Below are 27056 nucleotides of genomic sequence, written 5' to 3' on the forward strand. Positions count from 1 at the left end.
CTACAAATCTGAAACATTATTCATAAGTCTGTTTTCTGTTAGGTCATTAGGCTAATTTAAATCACTGTATAATACAGTGTGACCAACAGTTAATAATTTCATAGAATATTTGCTAAATATGGTCAATAACAAAAGGGCAAAGGAGCTTTTGTGAGCTAACCTGCTTTACTGCATGGCACTTTAAGTAGGGGATTACTCCTGAATGTGGAAAAACACGTGTACCTTTACAATTTTAATAATAATAAAAAAAGCATAATGATTGGAGAGGATGTTATCCAATGTCAGAAGTTAAATATAATTGACAGGTAAATAATTGGGTGGGGGTCATGTGATTTTTCATACATACATGATACATTCGCGGACATTAATGCTGAACATTTCCTAAAAAACATTTATAATTGAATGAATTTTCATTTAGATAATTATATAAAACATTAATACTAATACATAACTATAATGTCATCCTTCGTTATACAAATTTTTGTTCGTATTTCCCATTAAAAAATAATAAATAAAAAAAGTCTAGCAAATTTTCTGACCAGTCTGAAACACGGCTATTTAAATCGTTTCTCTTATACCGCAGTTATTCAGTGGCGTGCAGCGTCGGTCACGTGATCATGTGAGCGCGTGTGTTGTGAGAGATAGAATCACTGGACTGTTACAGTTACTGTAGAGGCATGTGCTTTAAATACAGACTGGAGAGGAGCGATCACAGGTAGGTTTATGTGACATCAATTTTCTTATATAATAGCATTGCGTAATTAGTTATTAAATGTGTTAAAATTATATTAGTTCTCATTGGGCTTGTTTGTTTTCTCTATTGAAACGTTGTAGCTACTGTTTCTCTGTTTTTATACAAATAATAATCATCATGAACTAGTGTTTAGACTTCAGACCGCAACTTATTAATACTCGTCATACTTTTTATTTAACATACCTATATTTTACATGGATAACACGATAAACAATCAGACATCACTGAAAGTTAGAGAAAAGATGTCCCAGTTAAGAACAATGTGTAGGTACTTTAAATTTTAACATATTTAGATACAAGTCTGACATGTGCCAGATGATAATTGTGTTAAATAAATACCTGTTTAAATATTTGCTGATTACAGTTTTTTCTATATATAAATAAATATATAAATAAATATATATATATATATATATATATGTATATATATTTATATAGTATATATATATATATATATATATATATATATATATATATATATATATATAATTATATATAATTATTAGTTGAAAATGTAGTTAAATAATTGAAAAAAATATTATTTGAATTTTACACAGGTATATGAATTTATTAATAGCCTATAAATTATATTTATGAGTAGAGCATTGTTAAATCAATACAGTGCATAACATGAACACTGTGTTTGTAATGTAATCTTTACAAGCTTGCTTTACATTCAACTATTCCTAATAAAATATTCCACAACAAAGTTGAAGTACAATCATGGTCCTAGTTTATTTGTGTGATCTCCAGTGCTGATGGCGCCAGCGTGCACTTGGTTTGCACTGAGGACCCGGTGCAATGATGTGGTCTTTGTCAGGAATTTTTAAACATGTCTCACACTAAATTGCTTCCATGCACTGTAGTGACAGGAACAAACAGGAAGATATGTGTGTTTGTGCAAAGAAAGAGAGTAGGGAGCTCTAGAGCGTTCACCCTTCTACAGAAAACAGACTTTTAGCTTTAGACCTCAGTGAATATTGATAAATGTTTCAGTGAAGTATGCATGTGTTTTTCTGTGGTATGGGTTACTAAGAATTAAGTTCTTACAATGGATATGGGAACTTTAGATTCCTCTTATGTAAATGTCACTGGTGTGTGAAATGGAGTGCGTGTAATGAGGCATGCTTCCTTTTTCTGTGGTGGTGTGTGTGGGTACATGTAAGTATTTTTATAGTTATAAAGTGTATTTTTAGTAATATAGGAATTTATATATACAAAAAAAACATAAATTAATGCTATAGATCGTTTATATATTTGTATAACTATTATTTTTTCAAGGACTTTTTGTCTATTCTTAAACCCATTATAATGTATAAAAATAAATGAAAAGGTAATATATGTAAAAATAAATATTTCAATTTTTTTGGGCCTTTGTGTCAAGTCTTGAAGCCAGTGGTATGTATATAAAAATTAAATAAAAACATATTACTGTATATAAACATATATTTACAAAAATATACTTATAAGTTGTGGAAATTATTATCATTTATAATATTAAATTAATTAATAAGTTAACATGCAGTCTTTTTTTTAATGCCAAAGCCTTGCAAATGTATTGCGTCCACCAGCAGACATTACAACTTTTTCAGTGTTTTAAAAAATCATGAAGTTACGGAAAGAATGTCCACTTGTGTGTGACAGAAGAGAGAATTTGATGCACTCTTTAAATATACCTCTAGCTCTGTTTTTAGTCTCAATGTATTGCTCATGCATGTCTTTGTTTGATTGCAGCTGTTTTAAACTCACATACGCACTAGTTTCACTTCAGAATATTGCCTGACTATGGATGTCCCCAAAGATAGAATCAGTAGTGTGAAGAACACAAAAATGTCTTTCAGAAAGTGAGAGGTATGACTTAACACCTGCTGCTTTCATAAATAGCATAACTTTTCTGATCTGTAATTATGAGTCCAGCCTGTTCAATGAAGCTATTTTGCAGGTGACCTGGAATGTGTAGAATCTCATTATACTGTAATTTTACATCTAGGTTCTGTACTAACCACACAGTGCTGCACCTGCTGTAACTGAGCTGTGTAGCTGATCTAATCACTGACCTCACTGTGTGTTCTAGTGAATAACTTCTGCAAATATTGTTTTGAGGAAATGATCTGTTTAAGATCTGTCTCCATGTGAGTGTGACTTCAGTGCTGCTGTGCTAATTAAACAAAACAAATATTGCTTTAGAAAATATAGTTTCAAGAGATGTCAGGCAAACAGGGCCGTCAGTGCGTAATTGTCTCTTTGAGGAAATGATTATAGCTTCTAGACTCTAATCTCAGGCTTACAGACAAAATCTTTCATCTGTAATCATAATAATACACCACAGACATGCACAGAGTATGACTGAATGTGAAGGGAGATAAGAGCGTGGCAAATACAATATGAATGTATGCATCGGTCGTACTGAAAATAGACAGATTTATATCAGAGTCATTTCATTTAGTGATTTTGAATTGCAGGACTTTAAAACATGAAGAGCAACATGGCAGTAAACTCGTCATTGCAACCCAGACGGATGGACAGAAGTGCAAGTTTTCTTCAGGTAGGATGATCAGTTGTGCACTAAATCTGAAACATGATAAATCAAGGACAGCATTTGTGATTTCTGTAGATTTAAAAAGTTCTCACTCCCAAATCAAGCTTATTATTTTATTTATTTATTTTATGCATTTAGCAGACGCTTTTATTCAAAGCTACTTACATTGCATTCAGGCTAACAATTTTATCCTATCATGTGTTCCCCGGGATTCGAACCCCCAACCTTGTTAACACAATGCTCTACCACTTGAGCTACAGGAACACTATTATTCTGGACCTTTGGGATTTTTAGTACCCAGTTTTAGTGTGTGGCTGGTGGAAATTTTAAATCTTATTTAATATTATCTGTATTGGGGAAAAAACACATATAAAAGCACACTTATCCTTAACAAAATGCATGATCAGCATCATAAATGTTAATAGCATACACAAATATAGGACAATTTAAACACCAAATTTATGAATTGTAAGCAGCAATAAATTAAGATTATTTCCATTAGATGTAATTTTTACATTGATGTACAATGTTTAGTTCCAAATCCATTTTTCTGAGTTAAATCTATGATGACTATGTGCTAAAAACAGTTTGTGTCTTAAAACATTGGTGTATCGATTTAATAATGGCAGGACACGCTACAGACTCTCATTAGGCAATGGGCTCAGACAGGGACTGTTTTTGGATCAGTATAAATATCCCTATTCTCTCTCAGAACATTTTCTGTTCCACTATACATTCACTGGCTGTCTGGTGTTCCTTGTAAAAATCAATGGACAGACACTGTGTGTGTGTGTGTGTGTGTGTGTGTGTGACTGCAGCAGGGCTTATTGCCTAGACAGGACATTCAAGTGCTCTCTCTCTCTCTCAAGATTCAAGATTCAAGTAGCTTTATTGGTATAGTAAAAAAGTATCTTTACATTGCCAAAGCATGGGAACATTTAAAGGAACATTTAACACAAATATACATAGAAGTATATAGCATATAGAGTCTATATATTTGTATTCAGTAAAATGAATGTACTAATAACAGTTCTAATAAAGAGACAGGAGAAGGACTGGATCCTGTCACATCAGTTTATGTCTGTTGTACAGTGTTTTCTTCCAGCTGTGAAAACAGCTCTCGCCCCCCCTTCTCTCTCTCTCTCTCTCTCTCTCTCTCTCTCTCACTCCTTAATTAGTCCTTCTTCTCTTCTTCTCTGTTCCGTTCTCATCCTCCGTCTCGCTCTTCTGAAGTTTATCTTGCCCAGTTTATGTCAAGGAATTTATCACTAGCACTAGGAATTACACTAGGAAATCTCAAAGAACTTCTGTGTTTTGATTCTGTTTTCATCTACATTTAATGGCCTGCAATTTAATCCAAAATAGCCCATAATTGCAGATCAGCATTAAAAGCACAGGAAGCTGGCACAGTGTTTCAAAAATGCATGGAGTCAACATTTGTTTAGTCACCATGGTGGCATATTGGAAACATTACTTCATTTTCAAAGAAGTTTTGGTCAGAATGCCACTAACAGCCTGCTAGGCTGACTTTTTTATATATATAATTTTGATACTAATTGTACTTAATTATAATTAGATTTAATTACAGTAACCTGTATCTAACCTGTACCTGTAACTAATCCTGCTCCATTAGCACGATGGATATACACCAAATCATGCACTTTGTTGAAAAGGAATGTGTTATTACTTTTTAAAAGGTGATTCTATTTACTTTTTGCCTCGTGGAAAATGTGCCCAAACATACCATAGACTTGCATTACAGGAGAATGAGATACAAACTCACAATTGCAAGAATTGTGAGAAGAAAAAAAAAGTTGCTTTCACCTTTTTTTATGTTTTACTCCATGATGAAAAAAGAACAAACAATTGCACTTTTTTTTTTTTAATTGCAATCGCAACTTAGAATTCAGAGAATACAAGTCATAATTGTGAGATGTAAGCACAATGTTGAAATTATGACTCAAAATCAAACACACTGAAACACATTTTTCTCATTTTTGTAGTAGAGTTTATTTCACATATCTACTAATGTCCTTTTAAAAAAAAACATGGATTTACTTGCATAAAGTAATGCTGTGATGGTTGGCTTGTGTTGCCATGACGGATCCCATTTCCTGTTGGGGAAAATAGATTATGAAGACAGGAGAGTGGCTAACTTGCTTCCTGCATGCATAGATGACGCTGTTGACAAGAAGCTTTTGCTCTTGTTTTGGCCACAAATAAGCCTCTTTCAGCTTGTTTTTTATTTTTATTTTTATTTTTTTTTTGGCTTTCCATTTTTTTCTTCACCGTTCTCAGCAGGTTTCCTGGCAGTTTCTCTTTTTTCAGAGAAAAAAGAGAAACTCTTTCTCTTTTCTTAGCAAAGGGGAAGTTGGCAAAGTGAATTTTTAAAAAAGCTATATTAATTCACATGTCTTCTGCTTGTACATGTAAGATTTTACCTTTTCTATCAATGTGCAGCTCGTCGATGTGTTTGCATTGTCACTGGGAGCACTGGAGCAGCAAATGGTTCATGCCGTGCAGGAAAAAGACAGTGATCCAGACTTTTCTATGCTCATACAGTGAGTACACATACCAAACTCGTCAAAAATGCATTCAGACCATCCTTGTACAGTAAGCTCAATAAGAGTGCATTTAAATAAAATAATGCATATAATTTCTGTACTTTTAATAGATGCACTGCATTAACATCTGTTAAGTTTGTGTACTGTAATATATGTCATTACATTTCCAAAGAAGCTCTGAATGTTTTAGAGTAGAGTCCAGTAGAGGGCGCCTGTGTCTAGTCTGTCTTTCTAATGCCTTGTCCTCCTTTTTCTGTCAAAACAAAACTCCCATCTACACCCATGCCTTGTTTTGTTCTCTGTAGGATAGAGGGAGAGATGAGTCCTGTGTGTCTACAGTATCCTGCGGTTGATGGGGAAGCTACAAGCATAAGTGTGAGTGTGTTGGACAAACTGATACACACACACCCCATCTGGCTTCTGCTTTCCATCGACCAGCGAGAGGCCACTGGCATCCTTCTGCAGCAACCAGCTGGGGTAAAATATGTTAGAGTGTGAAAGCAAGGACGCCAGATTTTTTTTTTTTTTTTTTTTTAAGAAATAGTTCTCAGAAATTAAAATTCTGTCAACATTTATTCACCCCTATTTTGTTCCAACCACATCAGATTTTTGTGAAATACAAAAATAGATGCCCAAGTTGTTGTTTTCTGGAGAGGATGCTGTTTTATATAGCTTCAAAAATGACAAAAAGTGTTTCATGAGTCTTTTCCTGAGCCTGAAGCCATAATTGTAGGTTCCTGTGTTGGAAAGACTAGTTGGGATGTACTAAACATTTTTAGGCAAAACACAAAAATATCGTATGCTCTCGGACGACTTGCAATGAAGTGCGTACTATTCTTATGATATTAGAAAAAGAATAGCGTGAACATTCATCTAAACTGCTCCTTTCATGCTCCTAGGGAAAAAGGGGTGAGTAAATGATGAGAGAATATCGATCACTCCTTAAAGAGGAAATTAAAAATAAATTTATTACAGAAAATATTTGCAACAGAATTTTTGATTAATCAGTGAAACAAGTGGTACAGGAAATTATGAACTAGAGGCTTTAATTGAGATTTTTACAAATCATTTTCAAAACACTTTTCATTGCCATTAGAGCAGTATGAGTAGCAGTAGCAGTATGATTATTTAAATGAATACATTATTATTAATAAAGGAAAATAATTCATTAAAGCACATGGAATCAAGATGTAATCTGAAATCACATTTCTTTTCACCCCCTCAGTAACTATTGTTTCACTGAAGAACATACAGCTCTGGAAACTTTCCAATCACAAAATTAATCATGGGAAATTATTTAATATATCAGTACTTCTATTTTAGAACTGGGAGGTTAAAAATTGTATAGTTCACCCAAATTAAAATTCTGTCATCATCTACTCACCCTTATGTCATTCCATTTTGAAGAATGTTGTTAACCAAAAAGTTGATGGTAGCTATTGCACTTCCATTGTATTCTTTTGTCCATATTACGGAAGTCAATGGCTACCATCCACTTTTTGGTTACCAACATTCTTCAGGATATCTTTTTTCTTTTTTTTTGCTCAACAGAAGAAGTAATTCATACAGCTTTGTTTGGAATAATATGAGGGTTAGTAAATGATGACAGAATGTTCATGTTTGGGTGAACTGTCCCTTTAAGAACTGCTGCTTTAGAAACAAATATATTTTCTTTTTCCCTGTTCAGGTGTTTTTAGTGTGGAAATCATCTATCCTGCAAAAGAAGGTCCTTTCAATCCATGTGAATGGCATCTCAGACTCCTCGGTCATTCACATCCCTGTAAAGGAGAACCAATACAGTATGTTGTGTCCCTTATATCATACTAAAAAAACATAACTGTTGTTGACGCTCTGCTCACATCTAGCCATATCTACTTCTGTGTACTTTTTCACCATAAATTCAAAATGTTGGGCTGTGTAAAATAAATAGTGGTTTCTTTTTTATTTTATGGTCTTTTATTGGGTATTTTTTATTGCTTTCATGTGCATGCAGTTGTGAGGGCAAAGATTGATTATGCACCCGTGCACTTTGTATATCAGTTTATAAATCTCTGTTTTGTGTCAAAATAGGATTTTTTCCCCCTACTGTTTCACAGTTAGTTATTAAGTTATAATAACCTGAGCAGCTGTTTAAAAAAGAGGCAGCATATTTGCAGCTAAATGTCACAATAGTAGCCTGGAAGCACTTCAGGCATTTACCGCAGTGCAGTTCCAAGACATTCTCCATGTGAAATATCAGACACACCCTATTGTTTTTGGCCTGGGCACAATTCAGCTGGAATTTCCTTTTTAAAGGTGCTGTGTTGTTATGACTGATGAAATTGTGAAACCTTTATTGATTGTCGTGTATTGTTCTTTTTTTTCTAGCATTTTCTCTACAGGGCTCAGGAATCCATTTTGCTGACCTCTTTCGTCTTGTGGCCTTTTATTGTATCAGCAGGTAACACTTTTTTTAATGTCTGATACTTATTAAGGTATAGGAAGTTGAACAACCGTAGCGCTAAGCACTGTACTGTGTGCATGTAACTCAACCACTCACATGAACACTGAAAGTCTGCCCTCTCTCTGCTCAATACCAGTTTCCAACCCAGTAACAGCAGAATTATTACTTTTTCTGAATGTGAACTATATGTATGCTTTCACCTGTCACCATTAATGTAGGAAAAGAGTGGATGCTTGTGTGTATTTTCATTCCCCTCTTTGGTGTTCTCCCACTGTTTATTTTTTAGCCTCTTTCACGCACTATTTGTCTGTCTGACTCTCTTTGTTTCATATTAGAGACATTCTGCCGTTTACCCTGAAGCTTCCTGAGGCCATCCATTCAGCAACAAGCGTCTCCGATCTACATGAAATGGTCCAGCACGGAGCAGGTACTCACCAAGCTGGTCTAACCCACTTAAAATATTCCATTTAGTAGAGATACAGTTATATAAAATTATATACGATAATAAATTATTTCCTGTTTGGCCTCATGATTATTTATTTGCATCTTCCACCTATACAAATCTGAAATATTATATCTGCATAGTAGTGTAAATATTTGTGATTATGTGTGTTATTTGTGACTAGTGAATTGTGATTTTACTCAAAATAGGTTTGGGGGGAAAATGTCCAATGCAGGGTTATTAACCAAAACTGAAAAAAAAAAAAAAAATAAAAAAAATATATATATATATATATATATATATATATATATATTCCCAGTTTTGGTTAATATGTATATGAAATAAATGTAAACATTAACTGAAATAAAATAAAATATATATTGATATATGAATTTAGTGGACAAAGCAATATTCTTATTCACATTTCATGCTTTTAACTTCACGCACAAAAAAACATTAAAAAAAACAAATAAATAAAATATAAGTGATATATATAGACATTTAAAACAAAAAATCTAATTCAGAATATGTAGGGAAAAAACTACTAGTATGTCAGTGGCACTAAAATAGCAGTGGTCCAACGTCCCTTCAAATTCAGCGGTCATTCACTCTCTCTGATTTTGGAGCCAAGTGGAATTTGAAACACAAAAATAGTCTTCAGTATTATCAGAAATTCAAAATGGCCCTTTTCATACAATAAAATTATAATCAAATTTGATTCATTTCGTTGTTTTTTTTTAATGTTTTTAAAACTGTCATCTTTATTCATTTTGTTTTATTTTGTATTTATTTTTTGCTCATGTCTCAGACCTGAGTCAGGTCTGCCATTGGTGCCAAAGCACAAGTGACCTGATTCCAATTGTTTTTGCAGTATACTCAAGCAGGTTGCATATATAAGTAATAATTAATAATGCAATATTTTGTATGTTCTTACATGCTTCAGATAATGAAGAAATATTGCAATGTTCCTAGAGAAGAAGAAACCTTTTCCATGTCTCTCTTGTGAGTAACTATGTGTTTGACTCTGTCCGTCCACCACAGCTGAGACATGCTGGCCTGGTATTCAGTTCAATGTTATTATTAGGCCAGCTGACATTCCAGAAAGCGTGTGAGACTATGTGTGCCAATCAGAGCATAGAGGTTACTCAGGAAAATATTTCTGGAGACAAATTTGTATCCAGAAGTGAACTAAACATGACAAAATCTCCCCAAAACTCCTTTTTGGATGTACTCATTTGACTTGGTTTTTAAAAAAAAAAAAAACGGTAAAAACAAATAAAGCTAAATAAAGGTTTTTAATATTATTATTATTATTATTATTATTATTATTGTTGTTGTTGTTGTAAAAATGCTGAACATTTTTTGTTAGTGTTAGTGTGTGGATTAGGTTACAAAATATTAACTAGCTTTATATAAAAACGTGTGTGTGTGTGTGTGTGTGTGTGTGTGTGTGAAATTTAGCAGACAGTCATATTCACCTTAAGAGAAAACAGAAACTGGATTTCAAAATTTTCCTTAACAGTGATAGTTCCGTTGTGCCTTTTTGAGGACCTAGCAATGTGCTAAAAAAAACACCAACATTTGTATCACCTTAGCAACACCAGTCCACACCAAAGTACTCTAAAGTTGCCAAAGAACACGTGCAATTTTGGTTCAGTAATTTGAAGTCTCATTTGAAAGAGTCTGACTCCAACATAAGGAGAAACTATACTGAAATGGGTAGCACTTTATTTTACAGTCCTGTTCCTCATGTACATACTATGTACTTATTATAGTAATTACAATAACTATGTAATAACTAGGTACTAACCCTGAACCTACCCCTAAACCTAACCCTACCCCATGCAGTTACCTTGTGTTACCAGAACTTTCTTAGATAAATACACTGTAAGTACACTATAAGTACATGTTAGTACACGTACTGTAAAATAAAGTGCAACCCTGAAATGTGTTGGGACAGAGACAGAAAGCATGGGGAGGAGAAAGAGGAGGGGTTTGCTGTGCTCTTGTGAAGTCAAGATACATGCTGAAACCCCTCCCCACACACACTTCATGTTTTGATAAATGACTCAGTGTTTGGCCGGCTCTGTGCTGGGTGTGTTTGTATGGCATTTGTGAATCAATTTTTCTGAAATGCACGACTGAGCTCGCTAAATTTCTCCAATAACTTCAGTGGACCTGAGGACAGCAGAAGTGAAGAGACGCTTTAGCCGGGCTGCTACTAGATATAGCTACACACACTCTCTGATTCACATGTGTACTGACAACGTGTGGCGGTCTATGGTAGGAAGCTGGAGCGGGTGTGTTTGCTGCTTTTGTGGTTGTGTTTGTGTAAAGACTGTGCATGTGTGTTGTTAACCATTAATCCGATTCTCTCTTTTATTGCAGCATTCTGGGAATCTTCTCTCAACAAACAACAAGGGACACTCTTTGCCCCAGAAAGGTCTCTGGTTCAGGACAGACCACAAATTTCTCTGCACGGCAGCTGCTCTGGTGTCTTACAGACAGAGGATCAAACCTGCACCCCATTTGGGAAGCTACTGACCAACACCTGCCCTGATACCTCAGAAGGTGAGAGGAGTTGCTCCCGCAGTGCTCTGTCTTTTATCAACCCTGTCTTTCTCAAGACACTGCAAGATGTCTCTGGAAATTCAGAAACAGTGATCGCAAAAGACCCAACAGCCAAAAACGGAAAATCTCGTCCCCCTCCTCCACCAAGACCACCTCCTCCTCGCATTTTGGTTCATACCCCTACTTCACCTTCAGGTCCGAGGACTATGCCTTTGAGTGCTGGCCTTACTAGAGCGAATCAGAGACACAATCCTCCACCACGACCTCCGCAGCCTCCAGACATCGACAGCTACCGCTGCACCATTGCGTTAGATGACGAAACCATCTCTAGGGCCCTTTCTCAAGCCAATACGACTCCGTTAAACCCGACCAGCAGCACCATCCTGCAGCAATGGACCGGACCCGAAGAGAAAGGGTTAAGCTCAAGTGGCCGAAGCTTGTCTACATCCTCATCAGACTCTTTAGATTCTCCTCCACATCATCTCCCATTGGGACTATCCCAAAACGTGGGCAAAGACCTCTCCACGGATGACAGCAGTGATGAGAATGGGGACGATGAGGACGACTACGGTGTGGGACTTGAAAGGGATCTGCATCTTCGCCTTCGTGCTTCCCGCATGTCAAAGAAACTCCTGTCGGTCGAACTAGTGGGCGCTCGACCGAGATCACTTGTTATCCCACGAGCACTAAGGGGACACTTCCGTAAGGTCCGAGGTGTTTTCAGTGTACTGGCTACGCCTGAAAAACGCATCTTGCTTCAGATCATTGAGTTGTCCCAAGATAAATCTTCTTACTTTGGGTGCCTGGTGCAGGACTATGTGAGCTTTGTGCAGGAGAATAAAAACTGCCACTCGTCCAGCCAGGATCTTCTGCAGACACTCCGGCAGTTCATGACCCAGATGAAGGCTTACCTCAAACAGAGCTCGGAAATGAACCCACCTATAGAGTCTTACATACCTGAGGACCAAATAGGTAAGTAGATTTCCAGAGGTCCATTTTTTTTTTTTTTGAGGGTTGAACCACTCAAATAAAGAGTCATTTTGAAAGCACCTTTCTGCGAGATCAACTTACGAATGGCCTACTTTCAGAGATATCCTCTCCTGTTCCTGGAAGGCCACATTCTTACAGAGTTAGCGATGACATACCTGCCTGGAAGTTTCCTAAAGTAATCCTAAAGACTGTAATTAGGCTGGTTTAGGTCTGTTTAATTAGGGAGCTTTCCTATTAGTGGCTTTCCAGGAGCAGGGTTGGACACCCCTGGATTACTTTAAGTAACTGTGCTGTTCTTGCTGGGCGAGTTTTATTCACTGTTCATTTTACTAGTGTCTGGAAACTATTAGTGTACGGCATTTTGAAATGCTAGCTTCCTTGTCTTCCAGATATGTATCATCACCTTCCCTTTTTGTTTCCTAATCTGTGCAGTGTGCAAACTGTTAAATTCAAGTTTTAATTACTTAGATTTCCCTGAAAATTCAGTTATTTATATATATATATATATATTAGTTCAAAAAAAGGTGCAAAAATATGTTTTGTTTTTAATCTGAGTCTACCCTTATCAGTACAGAGCTGTTTGTGGCATATTTCCTTTAGCTACAGTGGAAAATGCAGACTAAATGTTGTTGATAGTGTGGTGGGAAAAGCAAAAATAGACTACAAGAGCAACTGAGCAGCGAAACACAAGCACTGTATCCACATGCCGATATCTGAAATACCTTTCAAGTTCAGCTGTCCTCTCTGTAGTTGCACTGAAAAGTAAGTGTAGGAAAATACTCTGAGAGGGACTGAGGTAAATCCAAGTCCAAAAAGTTCATATTAACTAGACTGGTTTGTATAAAAATGACAGCTTCAGACCAGACTGCTATGGAAATAGTTGAAATGAGGTGTTTATTTCAAAGTTCACACAGAGCAGCAGTCATTTTAACAGCAGATTAAATATTGAATAACTGCATTTTAAGAAAATATGCTATAATCCTGTTTTTATAGCTTCTAATATAATGAGGATATTAAAAAAAAAAAAAAAAAGTAAAAAAAGAAATATTGTGTTTGGTGGTTAAGGACCTATAAAGAAAGCTTGAAGGTCGAAAACTTGAACTCTGCATGAATAGGCTACTTTACTTATACAAAAAATAATCTTAAGGCAAGTAAGAAAGTGTTCAAAGTGTAAATTCTTCATGAGAAGAGAAGTTTATATTTATTTATTTATTTTATTTATTTATTTATTTATTTTATTTATCCCAGCTAAAATATTGTTGGTTTAACTTCAAGCTCAAATGCTTTCCACATTAATGATGTTTACCAAAGGTCTTTTCTTTGTTTGTTCAACTGTAATGTTAAAAGCTTTGAAACTGTGTTGTGAAACCATGGTAACCAAATAGTACACAACAGACATAACAATAAATCAACTCCAATAAACAAAATCTAGGATCCTTAATTCATAAACTTGAGTACACTTCAAATGCTTAGCACACCTTGAAGAACAAAGCGGTCAGAGTTTTTTATACATTTATCAGACGATACAAAATAGCACTGTAGTACAGTGATGGAATTAAATGGTAATAATGAAACTGAATGATTATCCTAATCATATATTCATATCTATATTGCCAGTGTACAGCAAGAAGGGTATAAGATTGATTTTAACGTCATAAGAGGTATAATAAATATCTGATTGACAGTGAAGTAACACTCTCTTATTTCAGTGCTGTTTATTTCATTCAGCTGAACTGAAAGAGGGCAAATTTGCTTAAATGTCTCAGGTAACGTCAGTGGAATGACTCATTTCAGTTGCAGCCAAAGTTACATTAACAGTTGTTATACGTACATTAAATGTTATTGTTTGATCAAAAGAATTGCTGGGGACATCAGTAGTGGCTGGATATTGGTAGGGACATGTCTAGCGTCAGTGCTAAATTCTACACACTTGCTTCAAAACATGTTGCACAAAAAAAAAAAAAAATGATGCTCTCAGTTTGTAATGTCTGTGTCATATGTAGATAGCCACAATGGAGCAGTGTTAGTAGGAGTAACTCTGTCTGTGTATCATGCATGTTTGTGAATTCTGTCGGTTTGTAACATTTCAGGGTTGATTATTTTATGTTTTCTTTAAATCATCATGTCTAGTTATTATGACAGTGGATCTGTAATCTACAGGTGACTTTAGCTTCTAATATTTATAACTCGTGTGTATACTGTGAGCAACAGAGCTTCATTCGACGTGTCACTGTGATAGTGTGCTTGTTTAATAACTCTATAGTGTACAGACAACTGAAGTGAGGCCTGCTTTTGTCCTCATTTGACTTGCCCTTTGCATCTCAGACAGCCCTTATTTCACAGGGAGGATTGAATACCAAGAGCTTAGGCCTAAAATATCTTTTAACGTTTGTGTCAAATTTTCCATTAACTCAGCAGACATTGTATACGCTCTCTAAGCATTCAGGGTGTTTTGGTTTTTCACTAGTGCAGAACAAAATAGGTGGAAAGAAAGAAAAGTGAGAAAAGTTTAAAACAGTGTCAAGTTTTTATTTGTATTTTAAATTTTAAAATTTTTAGTAGGTTTGTCATGTTACTGTCATTTTTTTTTATATATGTCTGTATAATTATTATTATCTTTATTTCAGTTTTAGTTTGAGTTATTTTAGTACTTTAAGTCAAACTAAAAGAAAATGTAATTTAATTTTAATATTTTTCTTTATTTTCAAGTGACAGTTTCAGTTTTAATTTGTCTTTTAGCTTTTTTTTTTAGTTTGGAATAACATGAAAATTGAGTAAATTATGGGAATTTTCCTTTGAGTGTGAACTATTGTTTTAAAACTTTATTAAATAGAACATTTAAAACTTCATGCCTGTTAACACTGCCTCTTGTTTTTTTTCTATGAATATGGTCAATGCCTCTCAAACTCTATTATATTATATTATATTATATTATATTATATTATATTATATTATATTATATTATATTATATTATATTATATTATATTATATTATATTATATTATATTATATTATATTATATATAAAAGCTTCAACTGAAACTCCATCTCTTTCACAGATCCAGTGTTGGAGAAGGCCATGCATAAGTGTGTGCTGAAACCTCTGTACAGCTGCTTGCAGTCGGTGCTGCATGACTTCCAGGAGGCTGGTGGAGTGTGGCAGAGGCTGCAGGAGAATCTGGCCCTGGCCAAGGCCAAACATCCTCACGAGCTGGGAGTGAACGGAGCCCGGCCTCCAGACGCCCACGCCATCCACAGGATCCGCCGAAAACTCCGAGCCATGTGCCAGATGTACTCACCTGAGAGGAAGATTATGGTGCTGTTAAAAGTCTGCAAACTCATCTACAACATTATGCAAGACCATCAAGGTGTGTTCGGGCCGAGTTTATTTAAAGGCTTTACAAGTGTGTGTGTTTTAGGCATGTATGAGATCAGTAGCTGATTATCTGAATTGTTCTTGCTGAAATAGTTTGTGTGAAGGTCACTAATAAATGTTTCCTCTGTGTTTGCCAGTGCGGATGTTTGGAGCGGATGATTTCCTGCCCATGTTGACATATGTGCTGGTCCAGTGCGACACGCCTCAGTTGGACGCTGAGATCCTGTATATGATGGAGCTGATAGATCCCTCATTACTGCATGGAGAAGGTGCATTAACATGTACTCATTCTTGTGTAGTTATGTTACATAAACCTGAATTCTTTTAAAAAGGTGCAAAAATGTGAAAATCTTTCTTGTTTCATGATATAATGTAATTTTAACATAATTAATGATTGCCCAGAATCCAAACTGTAGGAGTTTTAGAACGGACAAGCATTTTCCATGTGTGACGAACTTCCCAAGTTCTGTTCCCCACAGAGTCATTTCCTCCTGGGTGTGCGTCTCCTATTCTTACTGAAAAGATTTATTGTGTTGTATGTACACACTCAAGTCACAAACTTGATGATCTAATGTGATAGATACGATGATCTGTCCTCATTATAGTAATATTTTCCCCTTTTTTGTCCGTTTCAAAATGCAGTCTGGGCAGTTAGTAATGTACAGTATTGTTCAAAATAATAGCAGTACAATGTGACTAACCAGAATAATCAAGGTTTTTCGTATATTTTTTTATTGCTACGTGGCAAACAAGTTACCAGTAGGTTCAGTAGATTCTCAGAAAACAAATGAGACCCAGCATTCATGATATGCACGCTCTTAAGGCTGTGCAATTGGGCAATTAGTTGAATTAGTTGAAAGGGGTGTGTTCAAAAAAATAGCAGTGTGGCATTAAATCACTGAGGTCATCAATTTTGTGAAGAAACAGGTGTGAATCAGGTGGCCCCTATTTAAGGATGAAGCCAACACTTGTTGAACATGCATTTGAAAGCTGAGGAAAATGGGTCGTTCAAGACATTGTTCAGAAGAACAGCGTACTTTGATTAAAAAGTTGATTAGAGAGGGGAAAACCTATAAAGAGGTGCAAAAAATGATAGGCTGTTCAGCTAAAATGATCTCCAATGCCTTAAAATGGAGAGCAAAACCAGAGAGACGTGGAAGAAAACGGAAGACAACCATCAAAATGGATAGAAGAATAACCAGAATGGCAAAGGCTCAGCCAATGATCACCTCCAGGATGATCAAAGACAGTCTGGAGTTACCTGTAAGTACTGTAACAGTTAGAAGACGTCTGTGTGAAGCTAATCTATTTTCAAGAATCCCCCGCAAAGTCCCTCTGTTAAAAAAAAGGCATGTGCAGAAGAGGTTACAATTTGCCAAAGAACACATCAACTGGCCTAAAGAGAAATGGAGGAACATTTTGTGGACTGATGAGAGTAAAATTGTTCTTTTTGGGTCCAAGGGCCACAGGCAGTTTGTGAGACGACCCCCAAACTCTGAATTCAAGCCACAGTACACAGTGAAGACAGTGAAGCATGGAGGTGCAAGCATCATGATATGGGCATGTTTCTCCTACTATGGTGTTGGGCCTATTTATCGCATACCAGGGATCATGGATCAGTTTGCATATGTTAAAATACTTGAAGAGGTCATGTTGCCCTATGCTGAAGAGGACATGCCCTTGAAATGGTTGTTTCAACAAGACAATGACCCAAAACACACTAGTAAACGGGCAAAGTCTTGGTTCCAAACCAACAAAATTAATGTTATGGAGTGGCCAGCCCAATCTCCAGACCTTAATCCAATTGAGAACTTGTGGGGTGATATTAAAAATGCTGTTTCTGAAGCAAAACCAAGAAATGTGAATGAATTGTGGAATGTTGTTAAAGAATCATGGAGTGGAATAACAGCTGAGAGGTGCCACAAGTTGGTTGACTCCATGCCACACAGATGTCAAGCAGTTTTAAAAAACTGTGGTCGTACAACTAAATATTAGTTTAGTGATTCACAGGATTGCTAAATCCCAGAAAAAAAAAATGTTTGTACAAAATAGTTTTGATTTTGTACAGTCAAAGGTAGACACTGCTATTTTTTTGAACACACCCCTTTCAATTAATTGCCCAATTGCACAGCCTTAAGAGCGTGCATATCATGAATGCTGGGTCTTGTTTGTTTTCTGACAATCTACTGAACCTACTGGTAACTTGTTTGCCACGTAGCAATAAAAAAATATACTAAAAACCTTGATTATTCTGGTTAGTCACATTGTACTGCTATTATTTTGAACAAAACTGTATGTTTTGAAAGCCCCACTGACTAGTTCTGTCCCAGAACTGTCTTGCTTTCTGTAAGCAAAAATGCCATTAATTGTCCTGATAAACCTGTTTTATAAACCTGTAAAACAGACTTGTTATGAGATAATTAATTGAGTGTGTAGCCTTTTTTCGAACCAATCCATTTGTGTTAATTCAACTCATTTTAAAATGATTGTGTTTAATAGCAGAATTTGTGGTGACAAATACAATACCCATGATGCAGTATAGAAAACTTCATTAAACAAGGAGTTGCGGTGAGCAAAGAACACCAAAAGGTTCCACCCACTCCCATTAAAATATTATGTTTAGTTTGTATAGATACAACCAACACCTTTAAATAAATATTTTTATATTTATCTCAGTTGTTTTCATTTGATTATAAAATACGCAATGTTGCATGGAATTGAAGTTCTTTCCTACATTAAAGCTATTGAGTATTTTAAATGCTTTTTTGCTTCAAATCAAAAGTTTGTTATGTCGTCATTCTCTGTTGAATCAAACCAAGACTGTGTCCCTATGGGAAAAATGAAAATATTTCCAAAAACAGCACTGCTGAAAAAGTAAGCATGCATTAATACTCTACATGGGCAGCAACGTCATGCCACAAAAATAGCATTTGGAATAGCAAAGGGATACTTGACTCACCATCGATTCAAATATATAATGTTAAAATATTGATAAACTAATTATGCATTACTCTAATATGCACAAAAACTTCATAGGACACATAAATATACACTGCCGTTCATGTTGTGTGCTTTTTATTTATTAATTTATTTATTTTTTGAAAAAAAATAATACTTTTATTCAGCAATGACAAATCAAATTGACCAAAAGTGACAAAAAAGTGAGAGAGAAAAAACACAACAGCAAAAAAATATTGATGATAATAAGAAGAACCAAATCAACATATTAGAGTGATTTCTGAATTATCATGTGACACTGGAGACTGGAATATTGTCATAAAAATGACATTTTAAAATGCATGAAATTAGACAGTTTTAAATTGTAATAATATTTCACAATATTCATGTTTTAACTTTTTAACCTTGGTGAGCTTAAATCTTACCAACCACAATCCAAGATTGAATAGGTCAAAATAATACATTTGAAAGTAGATTTTTAGCAATACTTTATGGTACTAAAAAAGTTTTTTTTATTTAGGTTTTGGGATGTTCACTAGGTTTTTCTCTTGATCCTGTACAGGAGGATATTACCTCACCAGTGCATATGGAGCAATGTCACTGATTAAGAACTTCCAGGAAGAGCAGGCTGCTCGAGCACTCAACTCTACAACACGCGACACGCTCGACCAGTGGCACCAGCGTCGCACACTGCAGAGAAACCTGCCCTCAGTGGACGACTTCCAGGTAAAATCCTGACCTCCGAACAGTATTTGCAAAGTTAACTGCATTTTATAGATATGGACTATTTTCATTCCATAAACTCTGTAATATCTGTTCGTTTGTGTGAAGAACTACATGCGAGTGGCTCTGCAGAAGGCAGATAGCGGCTGCACGGCTAAAACCCTTCAGGTGCGGCCCTACGCCACGACAGAAGAGGTGTGTCGTATTTGTGCGCTCAAATTCCGCGTTTCTGATCCAGAAAACTATGGCCTGTTTCTTTACACGGATGAGAGCAGCCAGCAGTTGGCCGCAGACACACACCCACAGTGGATAAAAGCAGAGTTACATACTCGAGCGAAGCGTCAACACTTTTACTTTGTCTACAAGTCAATACACAGCATGAACTGTTCCACTCCTTTGTCTTGAAAGCAGGACGTTTCCTGAACATTCAATAGATGGAAAGTGTGTGACTTTATGGAATGTGTATAAAGATCGGGAAATTAAAAGGTCTCATGGATAAAGTGGCTCAAAAAGAATAGTATTTTTACAGTATTTATTCAACTTAGTTAATGTTGATCTCAACATTTACTAATACATTTTTAACACCTTAAGTAGAGTCTTTTGACAAGAATTTATGCACTGTAAAATAACATGAACTTTTTGCTGACATGAACATTTGAAAACATGAACATTTCATCTTAGTTAATGCATTTTTTAATGTTAACAAACGAGACCTTATTGTAAAGTGACATTAGTATTTTTATTGTAGGTCATTTTTATCTTACAATAGCCATGGTAACTTGATTAAATGCACTTGGTGATTGCTGTCGATTACTGTAAAAAATGAAAATATATAATAGTTTTCATTTTTACTTTTTATAATTGACTTGTCTTTCCCACTAAAGGGTCCTAAATGACATGATGTTATTTCTTGGGAATCACAATTCTAAACAATATTGCAATTTCTTCTATTTGTTTTTTTTTGTTTTTTGTTTTTTGTTTTTTGCCGTAATGTTGGAAAATAATGTAGTAAAATGACTGCATACAAAATGCAGATGAATGCTTATTGTGCTGTAGATAGATAGATAGACAGACAGAGAGCTAGATAGATAGATTTAAAAAATGACAAATATTTTTATATTTATCAGTTCCACAGACTAAAATTGTAATGTATGATAATTCATAATTTATGTTAATATAATAACGATAGTTCATATTACATATATTAATATAATCAATAAATATATTTTCCTTTTATTGTGTGACACCAAAGTGTGCTATATTTGTAAAAAGTCCCAAATATTACATTATGTAAAATAGTGTTAATTCACATTGTTTTGTTTAAAATATAAATGTTTAATATAAAAAGCATTTATTTTATATTGTCAGTAATGTTGTGTTGAACCTGTGAGTATATATTTTTTTCCCTTTGATTCAGTATTAATTTAATGTAAAAAAAAAAAAAAATGCCAGGACTGCAATGAAAGCCACATTGTGCCATTGTTATGTATATACAGAGGTGTAAGGGATTTTCTTTTCTGTACATAGTCAGCTATTTTTGCATTCAGGCTGAGTGTGTTGAAATGTGTTTAGAGATGATGCTTGATCACGTGGTTGCTTTTTCTTTAGCACAATAGAGATGCATCAGTGTGACCTTGCAAATTGTTAAATTGTCTGAAGAAGCTTTTTTTCTCACTTTGTTCTTGTGAAAACTGCAGCCAATGTCTAAATGTGCTATACTGTAAACATGTAATATGTACAAACCTAATTATGGCAGAGAATGTGATTATACCAGTTTCCTTACTGTTGATGATAATTTAAACACTGAACTTGTGCATACTTTATTCTCCTTGTTGTTATTTGCACTGCAGGAAATAAAGAGAGTCTTTATTTGTATTTGTATCAAGTTACACTGTAAAATGTTTACTCCGTGTGTTTATTATTATGATATTATCATTGTTTATATGTGTATATCATTTATTTATTTATTTATCCATAAATACACATGAACTATAAGAATTGACTAGCAACATGGGCACTATATTCTCTAATACATTAGAACCTGTTGCTTCCATCAAATTGAAAAAGATTAGAATTTTTTTTTACTGTGAAAGTAATTTGAAATTCTGAGTCCAAATGGAGAAAAACTAACTTGGAAGTTTTTAGAATTGCGTGGAAAAACAGTATGTCCAGCTATAGACAGGCTCTAAAAACTGCTAGGGTAGAGCATATACACAAACTCATAGAAAGTAACCAAAACAATCCAAGGTTTTTATTTAGCACAATGGCTAGATTAACAAATAGCCTGACGTCACCCGATCTAAATATTGCTTCACAGTTTAATAATAATGACTTTATGAATTTCTTCACTTATAAAATAGATAACATTAGAAATACAATAACTAATAACTAATGTCGAACACTTCAGTTTCATCCATCGCACCCAAAGATAAACTGCAGTGCTTCACAACTATAGGACAGGAAGAGCTAAATAAACTTATCACTGTATCTAAACATGTTTATTAGATCCTGTACCCACAAAATTACTGAAAGAGTTGTTACCTGTGGCTTCTCAATATTATTAACTTGCCAATATTTTTTGGTCACATCACAAAAATATTCAAGCTGGTGGTTCTTATTAAGAAACCAAAACTAGATCCTAGGGAACTGGCAAATTATAGGCCCATTTCAAATCCTCCATTTATGTCTAAAATTTTAGAAAAGGTTGTGTCTTCTTAATCGTGAACCTTCCTGCAAAAGAAATTATCTCTATGAAGGTTTCAGGCCCCTCCTTAGCCCAGAAGCTGCACTTGTTAAATTTAAAAATGACTTGCTTCTTGATGCAGATCAAGGCTACATCTCATTGCTAGTTTTACTTGATCTTAGTGCTGCGTTCGACACAATAGATCATGACATACTCATAGATCGATTACAAAACCATACAGGTATTCATGACCAGTCTTTAAGATGGTTTAGATCTTACCTGTCTGATCGCTACCATTTTGTTTATTTAAATGGGGAGTCATTTCATTTATCACCAGTAAAATATGGAGAGTCACAAGGATCTGTCCTAGGTCTTCTTCTATTTTCAATATACATGTTGCCACTTGGTAATATCATTAGAAAATATGTGATTAGTTTCCACTGTTATGCTGATAATACTATATAACTATATATAGATAACCATATATCTCAATGAAACCAGAAATTCTAAATTATCTAAGCTAGCAGTGTGTTAAAAATGTAAAAGAAAATGTAAAAATAAATGGATGACCAATAATATTCTCCTATTAAATTCAGATAAGACCGAGATATTACTTTATGGACCCAAAATATTCTTCCATCTAACATTGCCAAGTTATGAAACACATACCCATTTCTGTTGCAGAAAAGCTAGTTCATGCATTCATGACCTCTAGAATGGACTATTGTAATGCTCTTCTAGGTGGTTGTCCTGTATCTTCAATAAACAAGCTACAGGTAGTAAAAAATGCAATGTATAGAGTCCTTATCATGTCAAGAAAATATGATTGCTCCAATTTTACAGTCTCTGCACTGGCTACCTATTAAACTCTGTATCAGTTAAAAATATTGTTACTTATCTATAAGGCCCTAATGGGTTAGCTCCTATGTACCTAAGTAGTCTTCTGCCACACTACAATCCATCACGCTAAGGTCAACAAACTCTGGACTTTGGGTATACCTAGGATAGCAAAGTCCACTAAAGGAGGTAGAGCTTTTTTGCATTTGGCTCCCAAATTCTGGATAACCTTCAGGGTTCAGACACACTCTTTCTGTTTAAATCCAGATTAAATACTCATCTCTTTGGCCAAGCATTCAAATAATGCATCTCATAATCTTGTACTGTGGTTATATCTGATCAGTTGCACATAATTATTTTTTAGCTTGGGTTAAACAAATAAATGTTGCTTGGTTGGAACCGCAGCTATGCTAATTATGTCTATATCTGTTTCTCTGTTTCTGCCAAATAGGAATTACACAAGTTTCAGTCTGGATCCAGAACAGCAAACCCCTGAGAAGACCTCAGATGATGCTAACCTACAACAACACTGAATTAACAAATTTTGCTATAAGTTTGATTGCAACATAAGATAATTGCTTTTAATAGTGCATCATCTGTTTGATTACATCTTTAAATGATTTTTCCATACATATCTGCCATATATAAGCTACTGTAGATATTGTAGAAACGTAATTTTCTGTAATGCTGCTTTGCAACGGTTTGTTTTGTGAAAAGTGCTATACAAATAAACGTGAATTGAACTGAACTTGAATTTATTTAATTACTTATATTATTATCCACATATTAAGTAAATTATATTATTTTATGTAAAATATTATTTAATATTGTTATTGTTTAAAATATAATCATTATTTGTTTGTTTCCTTTTTAAATTATTAATTATATTAAGATTGCAAAAAACATTCTTCAGTATTATTTACCATGACTGAATCAACCAGACTACACACGTTAGACCAAAAAGTTATTAATATTAGTATTTTAAATATTTGTAAATATATATTCATGATATTTATTGTTTAAATGTATATATAAAATAATCTTTTTTTTTTTTTTTTTTGCAATATTAGGTGTTAATAAACAACCAGACTTCATTGGCTTATTTTTATTTATTTATTTTTTATTTTTTACAACTGCAACTGTTTGGCTTTTTACAGTGTAGGTGCCAGCATCTCTCTCCTGTCACTGTCAGTGTTTCTCCCGGAGAGGAGGACAAGACGCCTGACAGCGCTTTACATCTCCCTCGTCTTGATGCAGCATCCGCGCTGAACTGCGTGCCCGTCGCCATGGTGACAGTGCAGCTTCAGCACCACCGCTGTCATCCACAAACCTTAATTTTAGACGGCTGTCATTTCTTGCCTTACATCACTAGCCTCCCGTTGACGTTATTTTTCATGCATGGCAACCATGTTATTTGATTTGACTTGGCGACTGTGTGTGCAGTCACGCTTGTAAACGTTCTTCGTGCGTAAACGTGGTGACGACGAGACCACGCCGCGGTGATCCAGTTGACGACAGAGGCGAGGAGGGGGCGAGCCCTGATGCTACTGCACCCGAGTCGACGAGATCCGCGATCCGCGACGCACGATTCACACCGGTGGAGCTGAAGATGGTAGCGGTGCACGCCTCTGCGCACTCCGTGGCCTCCTTAGAGTGGATCATCTGCCTGGACAAGAGGTGAGAGACACCAGATCGCGTCCGACAGCGATTTTACGTTCATGTCAATTTCCGGAGGGGCTGCAACAAGGTGACAGCAGCCGAACGCGCGTTCTCTGCCCTGCGTCCCCGCTGCATCACCTGCATCTGAATAGGCATCATGCATAAATGTGCGTTTTGTTTTCTGCAAGGATTTATTTGGGAAATCGTGTGGAAGGTGCGCTCTTTCTTCTTTCAGCGACTGTGAATGACACGCTTCTCCACTGAACTCGTTTGCCTGTGTCACACCATGTGAATTGCATGCGTGCATCCTATTTTTTATGAAATATTTTAATCAGTTTCTTAAAAAAAAAAAAATCAGACTTTATTTTTAATATGAGTTATTTTGTAATTAGGCTGCTATCGGATGCTCACTTTTTTGTTCTCAACTTTAAGATGCATAAACATTTTGAACATTACTAAGAATATCTGTTACCTTCTCCCAGCCCCTCCTAGTCCAGATACATCCCTGCAGGTTACCATGGCGATGGGAGGGAAAAGTGAGATCACCTTACTGGGTGTGATGGGGTTTTAGTGGCTGATGTTTTAATGGACTCTTTAAATGTAGTCGAGCACATCATCTTCGCACTGATCAATGTAATGGTTCTTAAAGATGTCCATAGTCTCATTAACATCCGACACCAGGATGCATTGTGATGATCAATAAATGTGCACACACACAAAGAAAAAAATGGACCGCACTGTTGGATGATACTATGCTGCATTGTGCTACTCGTGCAGTTTCTACAGATCACTGACACAATGAATAGGCTACTGAATGCAGAACAGCTGATCCCAGTACAATCATTTCAAATTAGGAGTGGTTTGTTGTCTGGACTGAATTCTCTGTCTTCTGATAGCAATCATTGTACTGTATTGTGTTTAATATGCTTGATAATGAAAAGGGTTAAATATTGCTGGAAAGACAGAGACAGTTAAACTGTTAGCTTCCCCTCCATTGATATTCATACTATCCAAGATTATGAAGCCACCTGTCAGAATAATGATCCCCTGCTGTACTGTTGCTGTGAGGAAACAAGTGCTATTTTAGATTATGATTCTATATTATATTTGTTAATATTTTGAATTCGATTTTTTTATGGGTTTAATCTAATTTTAATTTTAATTTATGTTTGTGTTTTTGTCTTTTTATTGTTTAAATAGTTCTGTTTTTCTATATAGCTATATATAGTTTTTTAATATTAATAGTAAGATATTACAATTAATGGAAAAAGTTGAATATGCAGTTTTTAAAAAATTGTCACATCTATGCTGATTCAAGTTTTAAAAGTATTTCAAGTTTAGAAAATCTACACTGTAAGAAACAAATCTGTAGAAATTAAGTTTACAGATGTTTCTTTTAACTGTGAAAAAACAAGGCACTGTGTAAAAATGTAAATAAAAAAATTGTATTGACAGAATATTGTGCTCTATTATTGCAGATATTTTGGTGTATTTGCATTATATTTGGCTTGTATGATAAATTCATTTTTTATTTAGATTTAATTTCTAATGACTTGGTTGACATACTGTTTTTAGAGGAATAGTTCACAAAAAAAAACCTTCTTTGGTCAGTGTTTTCTGTGGAACACAAAAGGGGAAATATATATACATTGATTCTGACAGGAAATAATGCCTCTAAAAACCTCTAAATTTGCTAATTTAATGCCTACTGCAAAACCTCAGAGAGAGGGAGAGAGAGAGTGAGAGAGGGGAGAGGGAGTGCTTTTTCAAAAGACTATTTGGACAGCTGAAGAAAGCTTCATAATGGGCTGGAGATATGAAAAAAAGAAAGAAACGTAGATGAAAAGAGCATGAACAAGACAGAGTCAAGTCAAGTCTGCTTTATTGTAAATTCTTCCACATGTACAGCACATACATACAGAGAATTGAAATTGTGTTTCTCTCAGACCCTTGGTGCATACAGATAACACTAACTGTAGAGCATAAAAACACAGATAGATACAGATTAAATATAAAATACTACTTTACAAATAAGGGCATGTAATACAATTCAAAATAAAAATAAAAATACAGTTAAATAAAGCAGAACAAGGCACATGGCAGATTGATTTAAAGTGACAAAAAGCTTAGAGAGCAGTTCTTTATTTGTAAACTGTCTGAAGAGGTAGTTGAATGAAGGAGTGATCAGACCATTGCTGCACAAAGTGTCTGGTGCAGGTCACAGTTTGTTAGTGGGAGGGGGAGCTGGGGGGTGCAAAAAGAGGGGGGAGGGCTCAGAGTTCAATGGTGTCTGGGCCAAAAGAGAGGAGGGGGGCAAGGTCAGGAAGGAGTTCAGCTCCCAGGGAGGGGAGAGAGACACCAACGATCTTCTCAGCTGCTCTCACTATGCGTTAAAGTGTCTTCAGACAGAGGGAGGCATGACTTTGCACTGTTGGCTGCTGTAATGCAGTGTCCATTCTGTGCCCAGCAGATATATGCTGGTAATGTGTTTCCATGCCAGTGAATCTCAGCACATAAA

The 27056-nt window shown here is 35.3% G+C and overlaps 2 protein-coding genes across 5 annotated transcripts in view; both read left to right on the top strand.

The window, feature by feature from the left end:
- Positions 1-51: 51 nt before the first annotated feature.
- rin2b (Ras and Rab interactor 2b) lies at positions 52-23381 on the top strand. 4 transcript variants are annotated; one of them, XM_026256865.1, is made up of 12 exons: positions 52-715; positions 3217-3299; positions 5754-5854; positions 6163-6334; positions 7545-7656; positions 8225-8297; positions 8636-8727; positions 11131-12285; positions 15362-15670; positions 15816-15947; positions 19199-19362; positions 23331-23381. In XM_026256865.1, exons 2-12 carry the CDS (start codon positions 3228-3230, stop codon positions 23373-23375), a joined length of 2427 nt encoding a protein of 808 aa, XP_026112650.1. In that variant the 5' UTR covers positions 52-715; positions 3217-3227; the 3' UTR covers positions 23376-23381. The 4 variants fall into 4 exon arrangements, with proteins under 4 accessions (XP_026112650.1, XP_026112623.1, XP_026112640.1 ...); XM_026256838.1 differs by lacking the exon at positions 23331-23381 and adding an exon at positions 19468-21177; XM_026256855.1 differs by lacking the exon at positions 23331-23381 and adding an exon at positions 19468-21177 and having other exon boundaries at positions 6163-6232.
- A 659-nt stretch (positions 23382-24040) lies between these two features.
- The window catches only part of LOC113091381 (rap guanine nucleotide exchange factor 4), a 32444-nt gene continuing 29428 nt past the window's right edge, over positions 24041-27056 (top strand). Inside the window, exon 1 of the mRNA XM_026256891.1 lies at positions 24041-24556. Coding sequence (XP_026112676.1) covers positions 24489-24556 — 68 coding nt within the window. The 5' untranslated portion in view covers positions 24041-24488. The remainder of the gene's footprint in view (positions 24557-27056) is intronic.

Source organism: Carassius auratus, chromosome 6 (assembly GCF_003368295.1).
Source record: "Carassius auratus strain Wakin chromosome 6, ASM336829v1, whole genome shotgun sequence".
Classification (NCBI taxonomy): Eukaryota; Metazoa; Chordata; class Actinopteri; order Cypriniformes; family Cyprinidae; genus Carassius; species Carassius auratus.